At 39.8% G+C, this 25,611-nt stretch overlaps 1 protein-coding gene across 2 annotated transcripts in view; it reads left to right on the top strand.

Moving 5' to 3' along the window:
* The window catches only part of FNDC3B (fibronectin type III domain containing 3B), a 474,468-nt gene that overhangs the window by 342,863 nt on the left and 105,994 nt on the right, over window positions 1-25,611 (top strand). For both annotated transcript variants that reach the window (XM_073578841.1, XM_073578842.1), the window contains 8 exons: window positions 724-810; window positions 4,157-4,295; window positions 6,564-6,635; window positions 10,019-10,137; window positions 10,856-10,961; window positions 12,522-12,682; window positions 15,066-15,179; window positions 22,915-23,064. In XM_073578841.1, coding sequence (XP_073434942.1) covers window positions 724-810; window positions 4,157-4,295; window positions 6,564-6,635; window positions 10,019-10,137; window positions 10,856-10,961; window positions 12,522-12,682; window positions 15,066-15,179; window positions 22,915-23,064 — 948 coding nt within the window. The remainder of the gene's footprint in view (window positions 1-723; window positions 811-4,156; window positions 4,296-6,563; window positions 6,636-10,018; window positions 10,138-10,855; window positions 10,962-12,521; window positions 12,683-15,065; window positions 15,180-22,914; window positions 23,065-25,611) is intronic.

Genomic DNA, 25,611 nt, shown 5'->3' with positions numbered 1-25,611 from the left:
AACTATGACCAGTGTAAATTAATTTCCACCATAAGAACACCCTAAGGCTATGTGCACACGGTGCGGATTCTGTTGCGGATCCGCCGGGGAAGCTGCATGCAGACTATGTACATCATTGAAGTGGGTGACATGTAATACACATCTATTTGTCTCAATGTTTCATGCAAGTGACTTTAATAGTATGTCAAAATTTTGATCTAGGGTTCCTTAAAGGGGTTGTCCAGTGAAAAATTACTCATCAGTGGGTGTCCTACTGCTGGGGCCCATACCAATCGTCGGAATGATGAACTTTTTTCCCCTACGGGAAAATTGTGTCCTTGTTACAAAATGGTGGAGCAGATCCATGTCTAATCGGCGCCCAAATCAGTGACTGAATGGATCGCCGATTGATCAGTATGGCCGCGCCATTCTAATGGGAGAAAAGTTCTGACGAGTGGTGCAGGTCGAAGCGGTCAGACCCCAACTGATCATCAAGTTATCACGTATCTCGTAGATGGATAATAACTTGTTTTCACTGGACAACCCTTTTAGTGTATTGTGTACAGTTCATTGCTATACAATTGACAACTGCCAGTGCTGGTCTGTGCAGGTCTCTAAAATGTATTATGCTATCCACCAATACCATACCATGTCTATATTATAATAACTTAATGAGGTAACAAAATGTGCATTTTGTTTGTTTTAATAAAACTTCTGGCATAATTGGTCATGTTTTGCTTTCAGGACAGTGTATTTCAACCTGCGTACACTGGAGAAGAGTTAACATGTACTGTGAATAATCTCCAAAGAAGCACACAATACAAATTTAGGGTAAGTCTTTTTGAAAGGGCCGAAGTAATTGGAGAGCCAGTAGATGGTGCTGTTTGGTATCTTATTTTTCTACCTTGTTGTTTTGTGCGTTTTTTTTATATAACGTGTATATATAATAATTTTGATATTAATTTTAATAATTTATGTGACTCTTAAATTGCACAATCTCTTTTCCTGTGGGCGCATCGTTATTTTTTGTGAAACATTTAGTGAGGTGGGTTGTGTACCTGCTTCAACCGTAGAACAAAATATTGTCACTAGGTCAAGGTCAAATCAAACTTATTTAGTAGATAGTTAACAATGTTTTATATTTTAAGCTTCATTGCAGTTACAGAAAATGTTTATTTTGCCGAACGCATGCATTTTTATATTTGATATTTTTTTTCTTTTTTTTTTTTAAATTGTTATATCTACTGTATACATTGAAAATGGAAAACGTAAAATAAGGCAAATGATGTATTGGCCTGGGGTTACTAGTTTAAAATAAGGCAATGTTATTTGTAGATAGTTATTACACAAGTGTCTGAAGTGTGTGTGACGTCTATAAGGGTATGTGCACAAGCTGCGGATTCTGCTGCGGATTCACAGCAGATTTGGACTCTGCGGATCCGCAGCAGTTCTGCAGACAGTGTACAGTACAATGTAAGTCTATGGTATTTACAATCCACAGTGCACATGTTGCGGTTTTTCAACTGCGGAAAAACTGCGGTCCAGGTGTCAAACCGCAGGAAAACCACTGGCCAATCCGCAGGTAAAACCGCAGGTCATTTTAGCTGCGGTTTTACCTGCGGATCCGCAGATACAAATCCGCGGGTGAATCCGCAGCGTGTGCACATAGCCTAAAGCTATGGTTGTAATTAAAATTATTCAACCCCTCCTGCAAATTAGATTTATTAGTAAAATGTACAAACTTTCCATGATTTTCAATAAGCCAGTAAACAAGCTTTTTAGCGTCTTGTGAACTTCCTCCGCTGGCATTGCGGCCAACTCTTCTGATTACTAGATCTCACGCTTCATCATGACTTCGCAGGGGCCTCGTAATCAGAAGAGGAGCCCAAGATGATGGCATTCAAGTTGCCTGTTGCCTTGGTTTACAAACATGAATGCCAGACCAGAATCCTGCAAATCTTTTTGTTCAATTCTATATTTTAGCATTTTAGTAGTTAGCAGAGCATCCTTTGGCCGTTGTAACATAGTAACATAGTTATTAAGGTGGAAGGAAGACTTTAAGTCCATCTAGTTCAACCCATATTCTATCCTAACCTTCCCTAACATGTTGATCCAGAGAAAGGCAAAAAAAAAAAACCCATGTAGCAAACAGTAAGCTTCACATTGGGGAAAGAAATTCCTTCCCAACTCCACATACGGCAATCAGACTAGGTCCTTGGATCAACGCAATATTAAGGAGACTAGTGTATATACCCTGTAATATTATACTTTTCAAGGAAGGCATCCAGGCCCTTCTTAAATTTTATTAGTGAATCACTCATTACAACATCATATGGCAGAGAGTTCCATAGTCTCACTGCTCTTACAGTAAAGAATCCGCATCTATGAATATGCTTAAACCTTCTTTCCTCCAGACTCAGAAGATGCCCCCTTGTCCCCGTCACAGGTCTAAAGGTACTGTCACACTTAGCGATGTACCAGCGATCCCGACCAGCGATATGACGCAGTCAGGATTGCTGGTACATCGCTAAGTGGTCGCTAGTGAGCTGCCACACAGGCAGATCTCACCAGCGACATAGCAGTGGTCGGCGGTCGCTACTTACCTGTCAGACGAGGCGATCCTGACGTCCTCCCGCCCGCGTCCACGCGTCACTCGGCGTCACAGCAGGAAACTGACGACGAGAAACGGTCCAGGACGTTCTCGCGCGATCAGCGATAACCAGCAGGGAGCGGTCGGAGGTATCAGACATAGCCATATCGCTAGCAATATCGCTATAACGTCACAAAAACCAGTGACGTTATAGCAATATTGCTAGCGATATCACTTAGTGTGACAGGCCCTTAAGAGTAAAAAGAGTTGTGACCTGATACATGGGCAAACAACAGTTTCTTGCAATATTCTTGAGGAATTATAGCGCATTCATCATTTGTAATGGCCTCCAGTTAACTTTTTTCAACTACTCTCTTGACAGTCCCAAAATATTACTGAGGAGATGAAATCGTTGCCTTCCTCAAATAAAGAAATGATAAAAACGATAGCAAAAGCATTGAATGTTCCCAGAGATGCTGTTTGAAGCATATTTCACAAGTTCTGAGTACACTACCTTGTGGAGGCAGAAAGTGGAAGCTATAAATGCCTGCCCCAGATTCCTGATAAGGGTGGTCAAAAACCCTTGCGTGGCTACAAAAGACCAGCAGGCAATGAGGGTTTTGTTTGCACAGAAAGGCACATACTAAATGCTGAAGGTCTCCATGCCTACACTGCTAGACATACAGCTCTACCGACCCAATAGCACAGGAAAAGCATATCCAGTATGTTCAAAGCCGTTTACATAAGTCACAGAAGTTTTGGGATTCTGTTCTGTGGAGCAAGACAAGCTTTCTGGGCCTAATGATGAACATATATCTGGAGGAGAAAGGTGCATATTTGGAAAAGAACACCCTACAGTGTATCGTGGCAGAGCCTGGTGATGATCTGGGGTTTGTTTGCTCCCTCTGGCAGTTGATTCCGGCAGAGTATTAAGGGCAAGTTTGATTTGCGAGCGTTGGAGACTAATGTGCGTGTGATGTGGCTCGACCCTTGCCCCAAGCGCACTTAAATTCCACTCCATCCGCATCTGTTAGAGGTAGATGATAGTTGAATAACGCAGCCATCATCTGCTGGCAAGAAAGCATGCTCTGTTACTAAGCCTTCATCAAAGAAGGGGATCTAGTACATGATGTAAATATGCCTCATATATTGGGAAGGGATTAAAGTGGCATTTTGTGTTGAATTTGGAGAAACCATTTCTTGTTTTTAGTATTTTTGAGGAATTTAATTTGTTTTTGTTTGATTTATTGCAAACAGCAGAAGATTTGTACATTTTCCTAAAAAGCTAATTTGCAATGAGGGTTGAATAATTTTGATATTGCAGCTGCAAATCTTGTACCTGGACATCTTGGTACATCTGCATTTTTTTTCTCTGTTCATTCCCCATAATGACATAAGTTATACATTTTGCGTCTGCCATTCTTTTAATAACGTCATATGGGGCCTATTTAGGAGCATGTACTGGACAGCAAGAAGACATTTGTTGTTTGTAATGAATGTATTTTTATTCACAGTCCTATTCCTGGCTAATTGACTATTAATCGTCCCCATTAAAGTAATTGTCTTTTGTTGCTGCTTATATTACAGCTTATTGCCTCAAACGTTGAAGGAAGTAGCAGTCCGAGCGAAATATTGGTCTGCACCACAAGTCCAGACCGGCCGGGTCCACCATCTCGACCTGTAGTTAAGGGGGCTGTTGCTGCACATGGCTTCACTGTTCAATGGGGTGAGTACACTATAGACAGCCATGCCTTATTATTTATTTTGCTCGCTTATATAGCACCATCATATTCCTGAGCGCTGTACAGACATTATAATCACTGTAACCATAGGGAATATAGATTGTGAGCCCCTATCAGTATGTCTTTGGAGTGTAGGAGGAATCCAGAGAGCCCGGCGGTAACCCACACAAACACGGGGAGCACATACAAACTCCTTGCAGATGTTGTCCTTGGTGGGATTTGAACCCAGATCCCAAGTGCTGCAATGCTAACCACTGAGCCCCCCGTGCATGCTTTCCTAATGGTGTAAGCATCATATTCTGGTATAATGTCACTTTGTGATAACATTTACTGTCTACCGAAAACAGCAGCACAGGAGACACTCTGGAGAGTTATTGTCTTAATATGGAGCAATTGGGAGACACTCTGCTCCAGTACACAGAATCTAACCGCGTACAGAGATAAAGACGGATGAAGCATTTTAATAAATGTCTGTAATGGGAAAACGTCCGCTGAAATGAATGAAAAGGAATCTCATTCATATTCAGACAGACACCAGCCTTATCAAGCTCACAGATAAGCGACCTGCAGTCTTCTCTTGACGGTGCTGCTCCTGACAGTTTGGGATGGTAATAAAGAGCTGTATATGGAGACGTGCAGAACACTGCTTGTATCGAAAACTGTTTTTTTTTTTTTTTTTTTTTTTAAATCGTGGCGTAATGGTGAAATGATTTATCGTGAATGCGTTGGAAAGTACAGCGCTGCTTGGAGCTTGAGATCTAATGCACAGTGTATGCATCTTTACCCTCAAAGGGGTATTCCCATCTCCAAGATCTTATCTCAATATCTAGCCATAATCATCAACATTAACAGAAATAAACACTTGAAATAGATCACTCTGTAATGACTCTATAGAATATGAGTTTCACTTTTTGTATTGAAGAACTGAAATAAATTACCTTTTTGATATTCTAATTTGGTGAAAATCACATGTAAATTAGAAGTGTAGTGTAGTTTTTCTGATTTGCTATGTCTCCTTACCCATGTGCAGTCATTGCAAGATCATAGGTATCCATGGTTACGACCACTGATATAGTGACAGTTAGGCTAGTGGTCGTAACCATGGATACCTTATGTCCTGTAATGACTGCACATGGGTAAAAAGACATAACCAATCAGAAAAACTATTCTACATTTCTAATTGAAGGTATTTGCTAATATTGTTACACCTACTACATATTGGGATAGGACCTTGGAGATGAGAATACCCCTTTAGCGCTGCAGACAGAAACCCCACTCCATCGTGACCACCTTCTTACTCAAATATTCAGGATGTGGAATTAGTGATAGTAGAAGGTCTCCAGTGCCTCCTCTTTATCCGGTTCAGTACATATCTGCCCTCTGTCCTGTCCAACAATGCAGCTGTCACCACTTTTCTTATGTTAAATCCATAACCAAGACATTATAAAAGTGCTTAACATCTCTGTCACATAAGAGACAGTTTTAGAAAAATTGCGGTGGCTATATGAACATACAAGGCCAGGCCAAAATAAGGAGGTGTCGTGCTTCTCTGGGATATGCTGGTATAATTTAACAATTCTTCTAGTTCTACACCTGCATACTCTGCCAGCTCATGTAATGGGTTTGGGTAGGACATTGGTTGTTCTGAGAGCATCTCCACATTTATCTACTCCACACAACAGCCAGGAACACTGGAGCACTGGAACTGAAGTGTCTGCCATAATTCCGACATTGATTCCCCTTCCATACCAGAATGGACCAACAAACTGAACCTTATATATACTGAAAAGGCTTGATTATCCCACGCTAAGAATAAATAATATTTTGAATACTGGAATAAATGGAACATATTTCAATATCCCACCTCATTTGGAACAACATTAGAATTTATTATTATAACCGTTATAACCTTGAGCACCATTAATCAAAGCTAATAATAAGAATGTTTATACCAAACATATCTTCATATTATGTAACTGAATTTTTCTAAATTATGCAAATATTATCATCTCTTAAGCAAGACCCTAGTGTCTCCCTCTGCATTCCTCCAATATACCCCAATAGTCCCTCTTCCCTTCCTACTACTCTTAACCCCTGTTATTTTCACTGTTTTTTGTGACTTATTTACTGTGATTGAACTAAAAAGATTTTATTATTGAATATTCAAAAATAAAAATTTATACAAAAGAAAGAGCGAATATAGAGAATAACACTATCTTTTAGTGGGACTTCATATAGTGATTTTCTTCCAGATGCTCCCGAAGATAAAGGTGGGTCAGAAATACTGAAATACCTCTTGGAGATTTCTGAAGGGGCTTCTGAAGGTGTGTTGGCAAAAGTTGCATTTATGATTGTAGTATATTATTTTATGACTTTCTGTAACACACGAATCTGTAATTGCCTTTTGTTCTACAAGACTTTAATATTGATTGTCTGAATGTGGCCTTTGCAAGTCAACACAATAAAAGGGTTGTGGCCATTGATTATGGCCTTCACATTTAGGTCCCTGAAGTCTCTTTAATTGCAAAACGTGTCAATAATAATAATAAAAAAAAAAAAATAGTCTAAATACATTTTCAATTGACCAGGTTTCTGGTGGAACATATTGTGTTTCCCCAGATCTCGCTTTTAAAGAGATTGTCTGGTTTAGAATGAAAAGTGTGCTGTTGCTCTTCGTGACTGCAGACTTGTGACTACTCTCAGCTACCGCACTGTGTTCTGCGAGGATTCGCCAATGTCCGCTCCGGGAATTGCAGTGAAGTATGTGATATGCATACTTCTGGGAAGAACCCATCTAGTGAGTGCAGCCTCGTTCAAGACAAGTGTGTTGAGCAAGGCCGCGCCCGTCTAGTGGGAGTATATATATCGCATACTAGACCGTCATTAGTGGAGCAGACATCCGCGAATCCTCATAGAGCACAGTGTGAGCGCTGGGAGTAGTCACTAGTCTGCAGTCACACACAGTGACTGCAGACTTGTCATTCTAGACGGGACAACCCCTTTAAGGCCATCATACACATTAAAAGAATGCTATCTGAACCTCTCAATTTTTGTGAGACCAACCAACCATCTGATATGACGCTCCCCTGATAGTTGACGTCAGGGGAGAGCAGAATAGGGCAGTTGGAATGCTTAATCCTTTTTGCTTTCTGCAGCTTTCTCCTCTCTCCCCATTGATAACACATGAGTGCTCAACTGAGCGCTTATGCTCATGGGGTATCGGTACAGATGGCTGTCTGCCAAATGAACCTTTGGCCCAAAGCTATATTTTATATGGACGCTATACTCTGTCTATTAGGGTGTATATGTTAAATGTTCTGGTTTTGCAGCAATTCATGCAAAATTTGGTAAAAATTCTATGTTTACATATTTTTTTGCAAGAGGTTTTCACAAAAATAAGCTACAAAATTGTCTAAACACCCTTACTTTCTGCATCTACTTCTTCTATAATTGCCAATTTAGGTGGAACTTACATTTTTTTTATTATTTGCAGTAAATTAAATTCCTAAAGAAATTGGTTTTAAAACTAAATAAATATAATTTCAGGAACCTCTACACAGTATAAAATATTGTAACCTTAAAAATCCGGTTTATCCAGTGTTGTCCAGGTCTATTGATTGACAAACAGACTGTGTATATTAATTTCCATTCATTAATCTGAAATCTCCAGAAAGAACGGGAAAATGTTAGGGAACGTTGCACAAACAGATGAGCCACAGCAGAGTCAGGATGGAAGACATCAGTAGTCAATTCCTACCAATTACACCGTTAAGATTGCTTGTGCACCACTAATGAATTCCAAGAAACAGGCCATCAGAACCTAAAGTCTGTTCTCTCATGAGGTTTGACTTCGAAGAAAATAAAATTAATTGTGAACTCAATATATCCAGAAGATGCACATCATCAACCCCTCTATTAAATGTATAGTAAGCTGATACTCTCACATCATCCTATACTAATGAACGTAATAAATGGTATCTTAGGCTTTACTTTCTATTCACGTACATCAGAATCATATACATGTAATACACTAAAATAATCTAATATACAGTGGTGAGCTCAGGAATTAATTTCTTCATTCATAATGTTAAAGACTGATCTTAGAAAATTGCAATTTGCCAGTATAACAATCGTAAAGTAAAATAATGGATCTGGATTCTCAATATTCTGTACTGCATTAATTGAAACGACACTTCATATTTCTGAAGCCATTTGATAGTTCATAGTTCTTCCTAAAAATGGCAAGTGCCCTCTTGTGTCGCTAGTCACAAGCTGTGAGACTTCGGCAGTCAAGAGGTCCGGGGTCAGGTACCAAAAGATCTCGTCATATATAAAGGGTTAAGGCAACAGGTGTAGTCAGGTCACAGTCCAGAGTGAGAATTCCAAGGTCAGAGTGCGTCAAGACGAAAGGGGTAATACATACGGGTAGTCAACAGGGAAAACCAGGGTCCAGCAACAAAAGATCAGAATTTATAGTACAAGGCACAGAGCACAGGCCACATAGAGCTGAAAGTGACGACTGGCAGATATCTGGGACTGACAGCTTAGTGAAGTAGCTGGGTAAGCACTTAGAACAGAGAACACCTGAAGGAAGCTCAGCACCTCCCAGTCTCAGATTGGACAGCCAAGCTGTCATTCAAAATACTCACAGCTCAGTACAGCCCAGCACTAGATTGGACAATTGAGTTAGAGATGGGCGAACCTGATCAGTAAAGTTTGGCGTCCGTGCCATACACATACTGTTTGGGCACGGACACCGAACACAGACTTCGTCAGGAAGTCCGTGTTACTGTTCAGGTTCGGCTGCCCAAACATTGAGTGTTTGCCGTGCTGTCATGTGCATGACAGCGTGGCAAACACCGCTTCTGATTGGCGGTGAAATCATCTCCGCCGGTCAGAGAGCCGCGGTTCCCACGCTGGCAAAAGACATTGGGAGCGTTCAGCTGTGGTCGGAGGTATAAAGTTTACCTCTGGTCACTGGTGTCAGCTGAAGGGACTACTGATCCCATCATCCAACACCTGCTACCGCTAATTACAGTGAGAGCAGGAGCTGCAGATGGGAGTATTCATTAGCTGCTTCTGCGCTGTAAACAAATAATTAAAAAAAAAAAAAAGCGGCATGGGTTCCGCTATATTTTTGCTAACCAGCCAGAAAAAACTAACAGCTGGGGGCTGCAACTATCAGCTGTCAGCTTCAGCAAGGCTAGTTATCAAGAATAGAGAGGTCCCCATGCTGTGTTTTTTATTATTTAAATAATTTATAAAAATGGTGTGGGGGTCCCCACTATTTATGACAACCAGCCTTGCTAAAGCAGACAGCTAGAGGCTGGTATTCTCAGGCTGGTAAGGGGCCATAGACATTGCCCACCCCCAGCCTAAAAATAGCAGCCCGCAGCCTCCCAGAAAAGGCTCATCTATTAGATGCGTCAATCCTGGCGCTTTGTCCGGGGTGTCTCTCTCTCTCATTGACTCCAATGGCGTTTGGCTATGTTCGGTGAATATTGCAAATACAGCGATCATAATCCAAACCGAATATTGAAATATTCCCTCATCTTTAATCATGACACTTCTAAGCTTAAAAAAAAAATGACACTACTTTGCAGCTTTAAAAAGTAAATGCCCCCATGTTATTATTGGCTTATCTTAGGGTTCTATTTCTATTAAGTTCTTTCTAGACTTGCATTGTAATAATGGCCGTGTTTTTCAGCAACACAATGGAAGGTGGCGTATAGTGGGTCTGCAACAGAGTATACCTGTAATGACTTGAAACCAGGCACTTTATACAAGCTCCGCGTGTGCTCCATCAGCACAGGAGGACACAGTCAGGTATGTGGAGCCTCTTTTTTCTATGACATAGTAAAGAGGTAGATTTACTGCACTCTACCATTTTTTGTATATTTTTGGGGGGCTGAAAATTGCTTCATTAGATTTGTGCTATTTCAAGATCAAATCACATTTGACAGTGATTGGAAGATAGAAGGCAAAACTGTTGTAGATTGAATATGCATACAGATGTAGCCACCAAGGACTTAGAGCTCATTAGGGTGGAATGAAGAGGATATTGCTGCTTGCCTGTATTTGCTCTCATGTTATGTAGCCTGATAAAATGCAATACCTCTGTACAGCAGATATTATATGCGATGCTGGCGTTTGGACCTAATGTTAATGGTATATTTTGGGTTTGGGGTGGTAATAGAATGTAAATTGGCGATTATCAGGATCCAAAGGTATAACGTGAAGCTCTTCGGCCACACATGTGAAATCAGTGATAACACCCCAACTATCATGTATTAATTCTAATGCTGGACTGATAGTGAGTCTCTACACCCCTATTGCTTTGCCCCTGTAATCAATGCTGTGTAGATGCATGTATTTTACATGTAGCTGCTCCTAGCAGGACTTCAGTGGGTTTTTCACATTACTTGGTTTGGGTTGATCATACTTTTTACCCATGGTATAAAAACCAGTATAAAAGCTAGCTAAAAATAAAATGAAATGTTTGCTACCGGTTTATAGAATGCTCACTTTCCTTTTGTTTGCTTAGTGTTCTGAAAGTCAGCCGATTCGCACATTATGTGTAGCACCAGGTCCTTGTCAAGCACCAACATTGGTAGGCAAGCCAAAGCACAAAGAAGTTCATCTACAATGGGGTAGGTATCTGCTGATTTATACCCATTTGTATTTGGGTATATTACTAAAAGGGACTTTGAAAAAGTAAAGCTTAGATTTACTAATCTTCAACTTTGTACATCTTGTGTTGAGAACTGTATTTTTTTTTTTAAATTTTTTTTTTTAATGTGATCATTTAAAATATATAAGGATGCAATAATGCAAAGGATAAATAAGTTAGGGATTGCTTCATTTGACAGCCACTATTTTCTTTTCTGTGAAAACCAGTAGTATAAATGATTTGGAGCCTTTACCTAATACGGGGACTAACATAGTGAGTGGTCACAGAGATTGATAGCCAAAAACCCTAAATTCATTGTCCTGTTAAAGTATCTATTTTGTACTTAAAGAGAAACTGTGAGCACAATTTTATAATGTAAAGTAAAGACACGGCTGTTATGGAGCTGTAATGCAGAATACATTGCTAGTTGGTGAAGAAATCCGCTTTGTTGTTCTTTAATCATCATTTGAAATTTTGTCCCAATTAGATTTCGGTGCACAGGGGCCAGACTGTGCATGGGGTCTTCTCCTCCCTCTCTGTGATTCCCTGCAACCAACCGCCTCCTGTACTTGAATAACAGTGACCTGCCTCCTGTATATGAAATATCCTCATAAAACATAGGAGCAGGCGGAGGGGCTGGGGGAACCACAGACGGAGAGGAGATCAAGGGCACAGTCCGGCCCCTGTGCACCGAAATCTAATTGGCAGAAAATGTCAAATGGTGATTGAAGAACCACAAAGCGGATCGCAGTGCTATTATTGTCTATCATTGTGCTGACACTTTCTCTTTAAACTTGTTACTTAACCAAGGTGCCCCTATCTTCCAATATTTCCACCAATTCCTCATTCCGACAGGTCCACTTCTGGCTTGAGTTTGACATGAGTGTAATCTCTGTGTGATTAGGGACGGCAGGCTGCTTACTTCAGTAGCCTTTGTTACAGCCCATGCATATATAGAGAAAGGGAAGCACATATACAATGAAGCACAAGTGCAGCATAACTGGCACTAACATTAGGACACTGTGACTTATTTGAAAAAACTGTATTAATAAGTTTTATGACTTGGCATTTTAGAAACTGTTTTTTTCTGGCTGTACAGGCCATTTAAAATGATTGCAGGGAGCAAAGAAAGAGTACTTCAGTAAAGAAATGGACGCCAGGAGAATTACTCATTATATTCAGTGCCACAACAATTTTCGTTTTGTTTCTAGTGCCTAAACATTGCACCTGCAGGTGTGTTTTGCGTTTAATCGTCATCATGCTTAATCTGTATTTTAGTTTTTTAATTCTTATGAATATCATCGGTTAATTCCATATCTTGGGGAAGAATTCTACCGATATGACCTAAGCAAACCTCATTCTTCAGATGCCTTTTTATACGCCATATAGCCCTGCGCTGCATGTGTTTCTGTTTTGCTTTTCATGTGGAAGGCATTTGTAGTGTTGTTTTTCAAGTGACGAGCTTTTTGCTGATATTTTGTCTATTGGGATATGTTGGCAGTCAGAATCAAATTAACGCCCATATTAACCTTGTCCGCAGACGCCCCAGGGTGCCAGGTGTCGGAGTACAGCCTAGAGCTCGGTGTACCTGGAGGACATACCATTGAGGTTTATCATGGCTGTGATTTGGAGTGTACAGTCAGCGATCTGCTTCCTGGAAGTACTTATCAATTCAGAGTACGAGCGCTCAATGATGGAGGAGTAAGTGTTTTCAGTCACTGCTTAATGAAAATTCATTGGCGTCTGTCTCCCTCTGATGACATAATGGCTAATGCCTCTTGTATTTAAATGAATATGTTCCTTCTCATACTGGAAGCCAGTTTAAGTATCTGAAATTCTGGGAGCTGGAGGCAAAATGTGGAGCATTTCCTTATAAGCAGCAACCACTTCTTGACCTGTGATGAGAAAAAAACATCTTCAATTTGAGGTGTTATTAGCAACAACTCTATTGCATTTGTTTTCACGCTTATGGTCTCATATATCCACTGTATGTTCTGGTTTCTGATGAATAAAGCAGCTACTCGTATTTTTTTATTTTATGTGGCATATTGTTTGACTTTTGGGAAAATCTTTATCTACTCTTGATGGTAACTACCTTCCTTAGACCAAAAATTACTACTCAGGACAATTTCTATAAACATTGCCGGCTAATATATAGAACATCCAAAAAGTTACCTTATGACAGGTCCCTACTACAGGGTTTCTGGCAGAAAGAAAATAAAAGAAACTTTGATTATCTCAGAAAATGTTTCCTTCTAGTTCTGGAATGTCACCAAAGACAACATGTGGCTGTCGTACTGTTCTTACATCGTCAGAACCTTTAGGCACCAAATGACAAGCACCTAAGACTTCTCTCCTTAACCTTTAGTTTGTCGCAAATTTGAATGGAAGGTAGCTGTCTTTTTCTGTGGCTTCCTAGCTCAGGCACCCTTCCCAATTCAGTGCATCGCGAGACACGGTGTCGACCATGAGGTGCTTGGAGTCTAACGGACCCTGCACAACTGATAGTGTATTACTTTTCTGCTTCTTTTTCGTCTTCTGGAATTAGCCAGAGTCCTATCATAGGTCAATGTCATTTGTGCGTGAGATTTAGTGACTAAAAAACAAAAAACAAATGTGATAATTGCAAGAAATTTATGAGAAATGAGCACCATAAAAAGATGTGATTCTTCTGCCAAATAATTGCTTGTCTTTTCATAGTTCATAAGTAGATGTTGAAATGTTGAATTATCATTTAGATAGGATGGAGACAGCTTAGAGCAAATTTCAGGATAAAGTCTTTTTTCTTTGCATACACCATTCAGCTTCAATATGTGTATTGATTGCAGTCTACCACACTATCTCCGACTACATAAACTACAACCTGACCCCGAGCCTGAGGACCTGTTGATTGTTTTGGCAGGGTCACCTCCAGCAGTACATCTGTCCAAGTCTACATTTCCATACTTCTGAAAATAAAATCCACCAAGGAGATTGCATTTTCACACAACTTGTTTCATATCTTGCAATCAAATTTTTTTTTTAGCATTCTTGATTTTCTGAAATTACCTATTGAATGATTGAAAGTGGTTGTCTACCAGTACTTATGCATGAGGTGATCATCAAAGTTAATTGTATCATACTCATTAGTGTGTAAAGGTACCGTGAGATAGACACAGTAGGTCCAGCGATAATACAACAGTATTCAAGGAAATGTACTCGAGATGAGTGAATAAATTTGCAGGACCCTGGTACAGTGGCCATGACAGTATTCCTTGGAGGATAGATAGGAGCTTGTGATGAGCGAAGTTGCTCAGATAAGGCGTTATCTGAGCATTCTCCAGTGCTAACCGAGCGTCTTGGGCGTGCTTGGACAATATGTTTGAGTCCCCGCAGCTGCATTTCTCACAGCTGTTTGACATCCACAACACATAAAGGGATTGCCTATCAAACAGGTAATCCATGCAAGTGTTGCAGCTGTCAAACCTCTACAAGATATGCTGCCGCACGGACTGGAACATATTTTTCAAGCACGCCTAAGACGCTCGGTTAGCACTGGAGCATGCTCTGATAACGCCTTATCCAAGCATGTTTGCTCATGACTAATAGGAGCCCTACAAACTGCCTCCTACCTGCTGGAATTCCAAGTACCTCTTCTGATTTACAGGCCAGCGTGATGTCATGCATGCGTTGTGCCGTAATGACGACATCACGCCAGGCCTACAAATCAGAAGACTTCCGGCAGGCAGGCAGACGTTCACAGGGCTCCGGGGCTGGCTGCTGGACCAGAGTTTTGCATACAAATTCACTCATCTCTGCAAAATAATTTGTATATTGTATAGTAATTTGTCTATGTATCACATAATTCATCAGAAAGTTATTTTATCCGGTGTAGTAAATAACAGAAAGGTATTGTCCATGAATTGGTTTGGAAATGAATGTGAGTTTATAGGAAAGTAAGCTGAAAATTTGGAATAAATAGAAACTTTCTGCTTTGATTTTATATTTGTTTGTATTGAGGAACGTTATGAAATCTCACTTTGTGTAATCTAGGCCAGACACATTAAATCATGGAATTACCAACATAGACTTTTTTGTATTTCAGTATGGTCCTTACTCAGATGCCACAGAGATCACAACTGCAGCAGGACCACCCGCACAGTGCAGACCTCCAGTCCTGACATTTCTCTCTGACACATGTGTACTTATAAGCTGGGAGGTAAGACAAGTGTGTGCATTGGTGGCGAGAATGGGAGAGCTAGTGATGTCAGAGGGGCAACCTAATTTTAATTTCTACTTTGCAAAGCAACTAACTTGTACATATTTTCATATTTTGTGAATGTTTAATTTAGGTGTTAAATATTGTATTAATGGGACAATTTCATGTTTGTTGAAAACATTGTTTTGTTTTTTTGTTTTTTTGTTTTTTTTTTTAGCCTGTTTAACGCTTATTTTTTTTTGTTTCTTGCTATGTGTATCCCAGTCACGATGTGAACAGGTTAAGCACAACTTTATGGGAGACCTGCACAGATGGATTTCACTCCTGATCTATCTTTATAGCATGTATTAACTAACAACCTTGTGTAAATCATTACCATGATGATTGGATCCATTATATCTAATCATTGCATGAGCTGTATAATTTAGCTGATAGTATAGCAGGGATTTAGTAGTAATATATTTTTCAAGTTTGAAGTTTCCATCCTGATAAGATAATATCTGCATGTTGATCAGATAGTGTATTTTTTTATCATTTTTTTGTATTTTTTTTTTTTTATTGTGTAGACTACCTCTCATCTCCGTTGATTTAGGTATTGACCCATTTTTATGTAGTGGTTGTGTGCCTAGCATGGAGACTTACGCTCAGGCTCTGTGATGTGTATTATACATTTATAAACTCCCAAAAATTTATATAGTTTGACGTTTTGAGACCCCACAATCACTAGGATATGGGAAATTAGCACTCTGCTAGGCATTGTGCCCATTCTTTCAGTGTTCTATGTACAGAACATATGTATCTGTCTGGAAGTTGCCACATTATTAGAAGTGAACAGTTCCGTGATAGTTCAGACGACTCCTAATGCATGTACACTAGAGTTGAGCGACTTTGGTCGGATCGGGTTTCATGAAACAAAATTTGTTTCAGATGAAACTGGTCCGACCAGGGCAAAAAAAGTCGGAGTTTCGTCCGAAACCCGACCCCAAAGCAAGTCAATGGGGATTAAAAGTCGGCATTGAGTGGATGAATGTCAACCGTTCAATGCTGACACTTATTTCCCATTGACTTGCTTTGGGGTCGGGTTTCGGACGAAACTCCGACTTTTTTTTTGCCCTGGTCGGACCAGTTTCATCTGAAACAAATTTTGTTTCATGAAACCCGATCCGACCAAAGTCGCTCAACTCTAATGTACACACACATGCGGGAAAGAGTTGCACACATGCTCGTACAGATATAAATACCATATACATGTATCATTATGGAGATCTGATGGGCGGCAGCGGTAGAATTTTTGATGCTTTCCAACATCAGCACCTTCAAGTTGTCCTTATCTATGTGATTATCCTGACACTGGTGTCAGATAGTAATGGATAGCCAAAAACCCTAGGGGGTAAGCGTTGTAGCCGACCCACCACATTGCTCCGCCGGGGTTGGACTAACAGATTCTTTTCCTAGTAATCCAGCATGCTTGATTTGAATATTTTTTCTTTCTGTCTTACCTGCCTGTAAATCTGCCATTAATAATAATAATAATAATAATAATAATGTTTATTTTTATATAGCGCTAACATATTCCGCAGCGCTTTACAGTTTGCACACATTTTCATCACTGTCCCCATGGGGCTCACAATCTAAATTCCCTATCAGTATGTCTTTGGAATGTGGGAGGAAACCGGAGTACCCGGAGGAAACCCACGCAAACACGGGGAGAACATACAAACTCCTTGCAGATGTTGTCCTTGGTGGGATTCGAACCCAGGACTCCAGTGCTGCAAGGCTGCAAGGCTAGTGACAAAGATTTACATGGATTAGCTAAATCCTGCCTTCCTTTATACAGCTGTAAAGTGCTTCAGAAAATAATAGCAGGTATTTTCAATGATAATCTCTTCCGAGAACTATCTTCCCACATGTTCTGTACATTTCTGTAGTGTTCTTACCTAATTTTATTGTTCCTGACAGTATATGTAGCGAGCTGTTACAATGCCGCCAATGGAAGTTTTTGGAGGTCGCACTTCCAGTGACCGCTTGACGCTTCTATTTTCATGGTTAGAACAGCTAGTGATTAGTGTCTTAATTATTCATTTGTTATTACTTTGGATATTGATAATTCATTTTCTAGCTAAATTATGATATGAAAGGATAGAAACAAGTAGAATGACTGACTTGGCTCATTAAAATAATTTAGGGAGTACAATTCTAGCACGTAGTGTGCTCTGGTGCCGCTCGTAATCACGGCTGTTAATGGCGAAACCTATTTTTGAGGCGTAATACACTACACCACCAATGTAAGGCGAAGAGTGCCGTCAAAGCTGTATAATAAAACCCAGAGAGATCAAGAAAGAGTAGAAGCAGAAATTAGTGACTAGGCCAATGAATTGTATCACAATAGTCCTTTATTTATGCATTATTATAAAGATCATAAAAAGAACTGACAAAATGTACAAACCCTGGTATCTAATCCACTTTAAAAGCACGCACAAGCAGGACTGTGCAGACATTTTAGGCAGGCGTGGAAAAAAAAAGCTTCAAAGAAAAAATTCTTTAAAAATATAAGTGATAAGGTTTTTTCTTTTTTTAATCAATTAACGATATGCAAAGTGCATTAACAAAAGTAAAATCTTAATCAAATTAATATTTGTTGTGATTACCATTTGCATACAAAACTGCATCGATTCTTCTAGGTACACTTTCACAATGTCAGGGAATATTGCAGGATCTGCTAACCAGTTATACCAAACAGAATAATGATCGTGGATTTCATATGTAGGTTGAAACGCACGTTATTACCTGAAACAAAAACTGCTGTGTAGGAGGCTTAAACCTGGAAGTGGAACTGCCAACTCCGCTACAAAGGTGAAGTTGTGGAAGACCATTTCCTGTCACAGGTCATGCGCTATAGCAAGACGGTGCACAGCAACAAAAATCGAGACATCAGCAAGGTCACTACTAGGCAAAGAGTTCAAAGCAGACTGCGGTTAAAAGACGTGCTTGTTCAAGTTCTTTTAGAAATGCTCAATATTGAGTACCATAAATGCAGTGGATAGCCAAGGACATTAGTGCAGCAGATGAAACCTACATCATGCTTACCTTAGAAACTGAAAGATATCCGTGGTAGCTGTGATATCAGCTCAGAATAAGCAGCAACCAGTGGGATCTAGCTACTGTGCAGGGAAGTTTGGCCATATGTGGACTTCATGAAATAATTGCAGCCAAAATCTGTGGAAACCGAGTGAAAATTGTTAATAATTGGCTGTAATAGAAGGCAGTTTGTTTGCCAAAGGGTGGAGGTTCCTTGCAAGTTTGAGGTTGCATTTCAGCCAATCGAGTTGGAGTTTGATCAGGATTAGTGTTGACGTCAATGCTGAGAAATACAGGCAGATGCTTTTCTATCATGCAATACCATAAGAAAGGCATTTGATTGGCTACAAATTTATTAACCAGAACAACGCCCCCAGACACGCAGCCAGTGTCATTAAGATCTATCTTAACAAGGAGTTATACAAATAATGATATGGCCCTACAGAGCCCAGATCTCAACATCACTGAGACTGTCTGTCTGGGATTACATGAAGAGACAGAAGGATTTGCATCTAAGTCGACATCTACAGGAGATCTGTGGTCCCTTGAAAATCTGTGTGCTAGTGTAACTTGAAAGATTGATGTTGTTTTGAAGGCAAAAGGTGGTCACAGCAAATATTGATTTGATTTTAGATTTCTCTTTTTGTCGATTGATACAATTAAACTGTTAACACCTCTATTTTTTAAATCATTCTTGATGACATTTTTCCACATTTGCCTACAACTTTTGAACAGTAGTGTACATTGCCTTTTACCTCAAGTTTCTGTTTGTGATTTCGGGCATATGAGCTACACATATTAGGTTTCTGTAAAGCCTCTCTGAATTGGATCAAAAGTCTGGTTAAATTGGGGGCATAATCTCATTCAAATAACAGAATGTGGACTACATACTGTAATTAAAACATCATCGACTCAGAGGTAAAAAGATGCAAGCCATCACAACCCTGAAATTATAGAATATGGTCGAGGAGTCCTTATGTGTACCGTGGTGTCTACTTCATCATCTGAGGTGATACACATGGGATCTCTTGAGCCACATTGTCTAGACATATGAATGTGATGGTTTGTTTTTTTCAAATCAATATCTAATTATGTAGCCCTGATTTTGTTTGTATAAGGTATGTCTGTTATTTAACCTTACTTTATTTTAATTTTCTTTCTGATTTATGCCTAGGCATTCAGGCTTTATAGTAGCTTAAGGTGTGTAGCCCACATGCCTAAGATCATGAACAATATGTGTGCTTTTAAAGAGAATCTGTTGAAAGTTCACCAATACAAATAGCATACATTATTAAATCTGTTAAACCTAAAGAATGTAGTGTAAATACAAATTTAAAGGGAACACGTCACCCGATTAATAATGTCCAATGCAGAGCAAAGTACCGCAGTGCGCATGCGCTGGGAAAGGTCGGAGAGACCCAGCGCCTGTGCACTGCGGTACTTTGGTCTGCCCTCAACAGGGCAGAGAAATGCGCCTGCGCAGGAGTGTGAGGCTGGGGAATGATGAAGCAACAGGAGGGCGGCATCGCAAGAAGATGGGAGGCGCTGGACCCGGACCTGCGACACCCATGGGACCGGACCGCCCCCTCGGGTGAGTATGACCAAACTTATTTTTTATCTTTCAGGTCGGACCGGTGCCTTATCCACAGCATTATAGAATGCTGTAGATAAGCCCTGAAAGGCAATGGCCATATCTTATAGCGGCCAAAACAGGTGACAGGTTCCCTTTTAAGGCTATGTGCACAAGTTGCGGATTCTGCTGCGGGTCCGCAGCGTTTCTGGCCCTGCGGGTCCACAGCAGTTTCTGCTGCGTTGTACAGTACCATTGCTTTCAATGGTAATACCAAAAACGCTGTGCACATGCTGCGGATTTTTCCACGCGGATTTGCTGCGGGTTACAATCCGCAGCATGTAAATTCTTTGTGCGGATTCCACTGCGGTTTCACACCTTCACCATTGTGAGGTGTGAAACCGCAGGGCTAATCCGCAGGTAAACCGTAGGTATTTTGACCTGCGGATTTCTAAAAATCCGCGCGGAAAAATCCGCAGCACTTCCAACTACGTGTGCACATAGCTTGATTGGCATACTTTAGATAAATATTATTGTGATACAATTCAGAGGTGCAAATGCTACTTTAGCCAATCATTTTTTTTCCTCTTGCACATATGTGTAACATGTTGGCCTGGGGAAAAAAGCACTACCAAAAACTGCTTTGCAAAAAAATATATGATGCATCATTCCAGCCTATATGTATATGCACCCCAAGGGGTTTTATGGCCCACATCAAAAAAATCTTGTTAGTTGAGGTCATGCTTAAAACGGTCATATCTCCAAGACATCTTATATTTATTTTTATGTATATTGATGGCTGTAATTAATGGCCCCATTCTGACTAGGTTTACATATCATGCAAATCTGTAATTGGGAAAACCACTTTAATTCAGCACAATGTTTAAAAGTAAGTATAAACTCTGCTTCCTCAGAGGACTATTTACATTTCAACATATTTGGCTCAAGCTCTGGACATCTGATCTGATCAGTAGCTAAAATGTTTCATGAAAATGACAAAGCTGTAAGATCATTATTCTAGTAAATGTATGTTTTATTAAAACTTAGAAACTACCAGCATTTCCAGATTTAGATGTATACAGCTAGCTGTAAACCATGTCAAGTAGTCTCATACAGAAGACTGGGAATGTACACAGTCCTGGCAGCTGCTGATGACTTCTTATCCTTACAATAATTTGCTAAAATGTTCACAGAACAAAGGCCTGTTAATGTGCAGTAGGAAGCTCCCCTGCTATGCTTTTGAGATACTCTATAACACATGGTATCACTCTGAAAGACAAGGTGTACAACAGTGTGAGCAGCCTCTCAGCCACAGCAAACTTGATATTTCCAGGATTAGATCAGAAAGATAGAACAGCAGAGTGAGGAGCATCTTTTTACCCCAGCACTCGTGGTATCTCCAGTGTTAAATCAAATGGACAGGGAGGACAGCAGTGTGCGCAGCCTCACCTTACCTCAGCACCCTGAACATGTCCAGTATTAGATCAGATAGACAGGGTGGACTGCAGAGTGAGTACCACCTTTTTACCCCAGCACTCATGGTATCTCCAGTATTAAATCAAATAGACAGGAAGGACAGCAGTGTGAGCAGCCTCTTCTTACCTCAGCACTCCTGATATCTCTAGTATTAAATCAAATGGACAGGGTGGACAGCAGTGTGAGCAGCCTCTTCAGCGCCCCATTATTATATTAGATTAATAGGGTGGACTGCGGTGTGAGCAGCTTCTTCTTACGTCTGCACCCTTGTTATCTCCAGTAATTCATAAGAATATCCCCAAGGAGTACATCTTCCTACACATGCAGAGAAGGGACAGAGCTTCTTACCACTTCACGGTCTTGAAATTTGCACAGGCTGCTTTCTAACTTCTGTTCATTTAGGGTATGTTGCATGTTTAAGGAAAGTGTGCAACAATGGTGTTCGTCTAGAAATAAGTGTAAAATTTGCTAGATAGTACTGTGAAAAAGGGGAATAAATTTTAAACCAGTTCATCATATTCACTTATTCAATATTTGTGGTTTTTGTGGCTTACATAAATTTTATTTTCAGCAATCATATGCTGTAATCTTGACATCGCTGCTGCAACCATGTCGTCCAAGACCGGGGCAGCGATGGACAGACAAATAGGTCCTTGTTACCGAAGCCACTCCAGTACCTTTTATTAATTCTATAACAGAACTTTATTATGATTTAAAATAAAAAAAATCTTTATCTGATTTCTGCAGCTCCAGATTCGGTTCAGGTGATTTGAGAACAAAACAAACAAACAAAAAAAAACAGGGAAAATAGTATCTTAGAAAATATATTCTAAATAACAATATGCCACTCACAGCAGTGTATTGTACTACACAAGAATAGCAAGACGTCAGTATAAAAATGCAAAAAAAAAATCCTTTTTTTTTATACACTTATGTTCTGTTAGGTCTAAATTAGTGAGCTTAAATCTCGCAACATCGCTCAATAAGAAACGCTATGTATAAGATATGGAAACCATGGTTTCATGGAGGTGAGAGATCAAAGATTTTATTCCTGTGAATAAACAATCTGTTAGCCCCAGAATGAGCATTCCCATGTGCACATTGAAATATTTTCTATTTCTGAAATGTCTTCTGTTTCAAAAGGCATTTATATTTTACTAATAGTGAGGTTATATTGGTGCCACATAGGAAGAGTAGCTGCTAATATATGACAGAGAAGCTGGAATCCCTTGTTCCTGTCAGTGGAATTTCACCAGTGATGGTCCTTGTCGATGAGGAACATGCAATGCAAACTGTCAAAATGTAATTTATGCAAAATTAAGAAATATTGGCTTACAAATCCTAAACGGAGCCTGCTAAAAAGACTGCATCTTTTCATGGATTTAATAAGGGTTGAGGCAGTTAATGGAATGTACATGCTTCATCCTGAAGATCAGGCTACATGAGCACTTGGCGTTATTCAGATATGGCAAGTTCAGTTCATATGATGTCAGGTTGAACACATGGCTATTCATTGTTTGTAACTTACTTAGCATTTTGTTTCATTCTGTTAAATACTTTTAGTGTTTAGGTTTATTTTAAATCATTGGGTTTTTTTCTTTTTCCCAACAGAGTCCTGAGAGCAATGGTGCAGACATCTCAGGATACAGGCTAGAATGGGGAAAGGACGAAGACACTCTTGAATTGGTTTACAGTGGCTCTGATACTAGTTTCCAGGTATCTGATTTGTCACCAGCGACACAGTACTGGTTCCGACTTCAGGTATGTTCGATAAGATTTTCTTGTCCAGTGTATGTTGCCAAGGACTTGTATAGCCTGTTCACTGATGCAGGGGTCCAAAGGTGACAGGGTCGCACTCTTGTGAAAAATATGCTTCTCTGGTCTCTTCATCCCATTCCAGTCAGTAAATGTTTCTTTAAAGGGGTTATCTCAATTTGTATTTTCAAGTGCATTGTTCTACTGTCTGCTTTCTGATTGTGGTGGGCGGTGCGCTCCTGAGGATTGACATTTCTGACTAGCAGCCTGGTGGATCTATTGGTCCGAATTGAGCGCTCTCCCAGGTTGCTAGCAGAGGCAGCTTTTCCAGAAGTCCAGGGGGACTGAGGCTGGTTGGATCTAAACATTCAACCTGCTTCAAAGTGGTGCGAGGAGGCAAACAAGCATGGTTTACAAGCTGCACGTGCTCCTCACTTAGGTTATCTGCAAATCTGAGACGGCACTAACCTTGGCAACAAACTATAAAATTAAAAATCCCTTTGTTCTTGAGAACAGTGAAGATTTCTGTTGAGCGGAAAATTGCAAATATTCTTGTTTTTACAATCACTTTGTAATACTCATTTCAGACAATACCTTTGAATTTTTTCCCTGCCATAGCTCTAGTAGCAATTTTAACATTTACTTCTTTACCTCCCTACACATCAAGGGATTTTTTTCAAAACCCCTAAACTTCCCTCATTATTGATCCCTATAATTCTAGATTACGAGGGAACATATGACAAGCCATCAGTTTTTTAGGAGAAAAATACTCTTCTTAAATATTATATTTCATTTTCAGTTTTTTGGAAGAAGAGAGGCACATATGTTATTTATGCATGAGGTCAACAGTGGTCCATGTCTGAGCATGTATTTTCATTGAAGGCTTGGTTAGTCAAACAGAGGTTAATCATTAAAGTTTAGGTTCCATCCATTGAGGTTACCTTATAACTGGTGGATGGCTTATGCACTTTTTTTTTTAATAAAAAAATTAACTAACTTGTATAGCAAAAGTGTTACATCATAGCACGCCACCTTCGACACAGAAGATGAAACCAATAAATGAGTCAATAATTGTCAATAATTTGTCAATAATTCAGTATACAGAATAATCATAGCATCCAGAGTCGAGAAATAATTCTAAAGCGATGTAGTTTCTTGCAATCAATCTTTTATTAGTGATGACAAATTCATCTAAAATGAAGTAACAGGTTTACAAAGGTATCTAAAGGAAATAAAAAGTGCATCACTTTATATGAGAACCATTATGTGTAAAGAAATTCTCCCACATAAACAAGAGGAGGATGATGATGAGTAATAAAGTATTGAATATGTTATGTATATTATGAGAAGAAAAACAAGAAAAAAGAGGCATAGGATCAAGCATAAATAAAAAAAAAAATTGTGGAAAAAGTTTTTTGGGACTTACTAAATAATTACTTAACCCCTTTCCTACATTAGACATACTATTCCATCCATGTGACCTGGGACCTAAGTCCCAAGGACAGAATAGTACGTCTAGCACGATCAGCTGCGCTCATGGGGGGAGCGCAGCTGATCGCGGCCAGGTGTCAGCTGATTATCACATCTGACACCCGGCACTAACCCCTGGCTCACTGCGATCAAACATGATCGCAGTGTACCGGGGGTTTAGGGAAGCATCGGCAGGGAGGGGGCTCCCTACGTGCTTCCCTGAGACCCCCACAGCAGCACTGATCTGTCACAGCGATCTGTGATGTGACAGATCAGCGATCTGTCACATGACAGTTATGTCCCCCCTGGGACAATGTAATAAAGTTTAAAAAAAAAAAAAAAGTGTAAAAATAATTTATAAAAAAATCGCTAAATAAATTTAAAGAAAAAAAAATATTCCCTAATGAATTCATTTTTTGAAAAAAAACCCACAAGTACTCATATTTGGTATCGCCGCGTCCGCAACGACCCGCCCTATAAAACTGTTCCACTAGTTAACCCCTTTATTGAACCCCTTAAAAAATAGAAATAAAAAACGAAGCACAAAATAAAGCTTTATCATCATACCGCCGAACAAAAAGTGCAATAATGCGCGATCAAAAAGACGGATATAAATAACCATAGTACCGCTGAAAACGTCATCTTGTCCCGCAAAAAACGAGCCGCTACACAGCATCATCAGCGAAAAAATAAAACCGTTATAGCTCGCAGAGTGAAGCGATGCAAAAATAATTATTTTTTATGTAAAATTGTTTTCATTGCATAAAAGCGTCAAAACATAAAAAAGACATAAATGAGGTATCGCTGTAACCGTACTGACCAGAAGAATAAAACCGCTTTATCAATTTTACCGCAGGCGGAACGGTGTAAACGCACCCCCCAAAAGAAATTCATGAGACACTGGTTTATGTTCATTCTGCGTCCCAAAAATCGGAATAAAAAGCGATCAAAAAATGTCACGTGCCCGAAAATGGTACCAATAAAAACGTCAACTCGACCCACAAAAAAAAAATAAGACCTCACATGACTCGGTGAGTCAATATATGGAAAAATTATAGCTCTCAAAATGTGGTGACGCAAAAA

This window comes from Dendrobates tinctorius, unplaced genomic scaffold (genome assembly GCF_039654945.1).
Source record: "Dendrobates tinctorius isolate UK_male_01 unplaced genomic scaffold, ASM3965494v1 ptg000060l, whole genome shotgun sequence".
Classification (NCBI taxonomy): Eukaryota; Metazoa; Chordata; class Amphibia; order Anura; family Dendrobatidae; genus Dendrobates; species Dendrobates tinctorius.
Note: the sequence above shows the minus strand (reverse complement) of the source record. Positions and strands in the feature narration are given on the sequence as shown.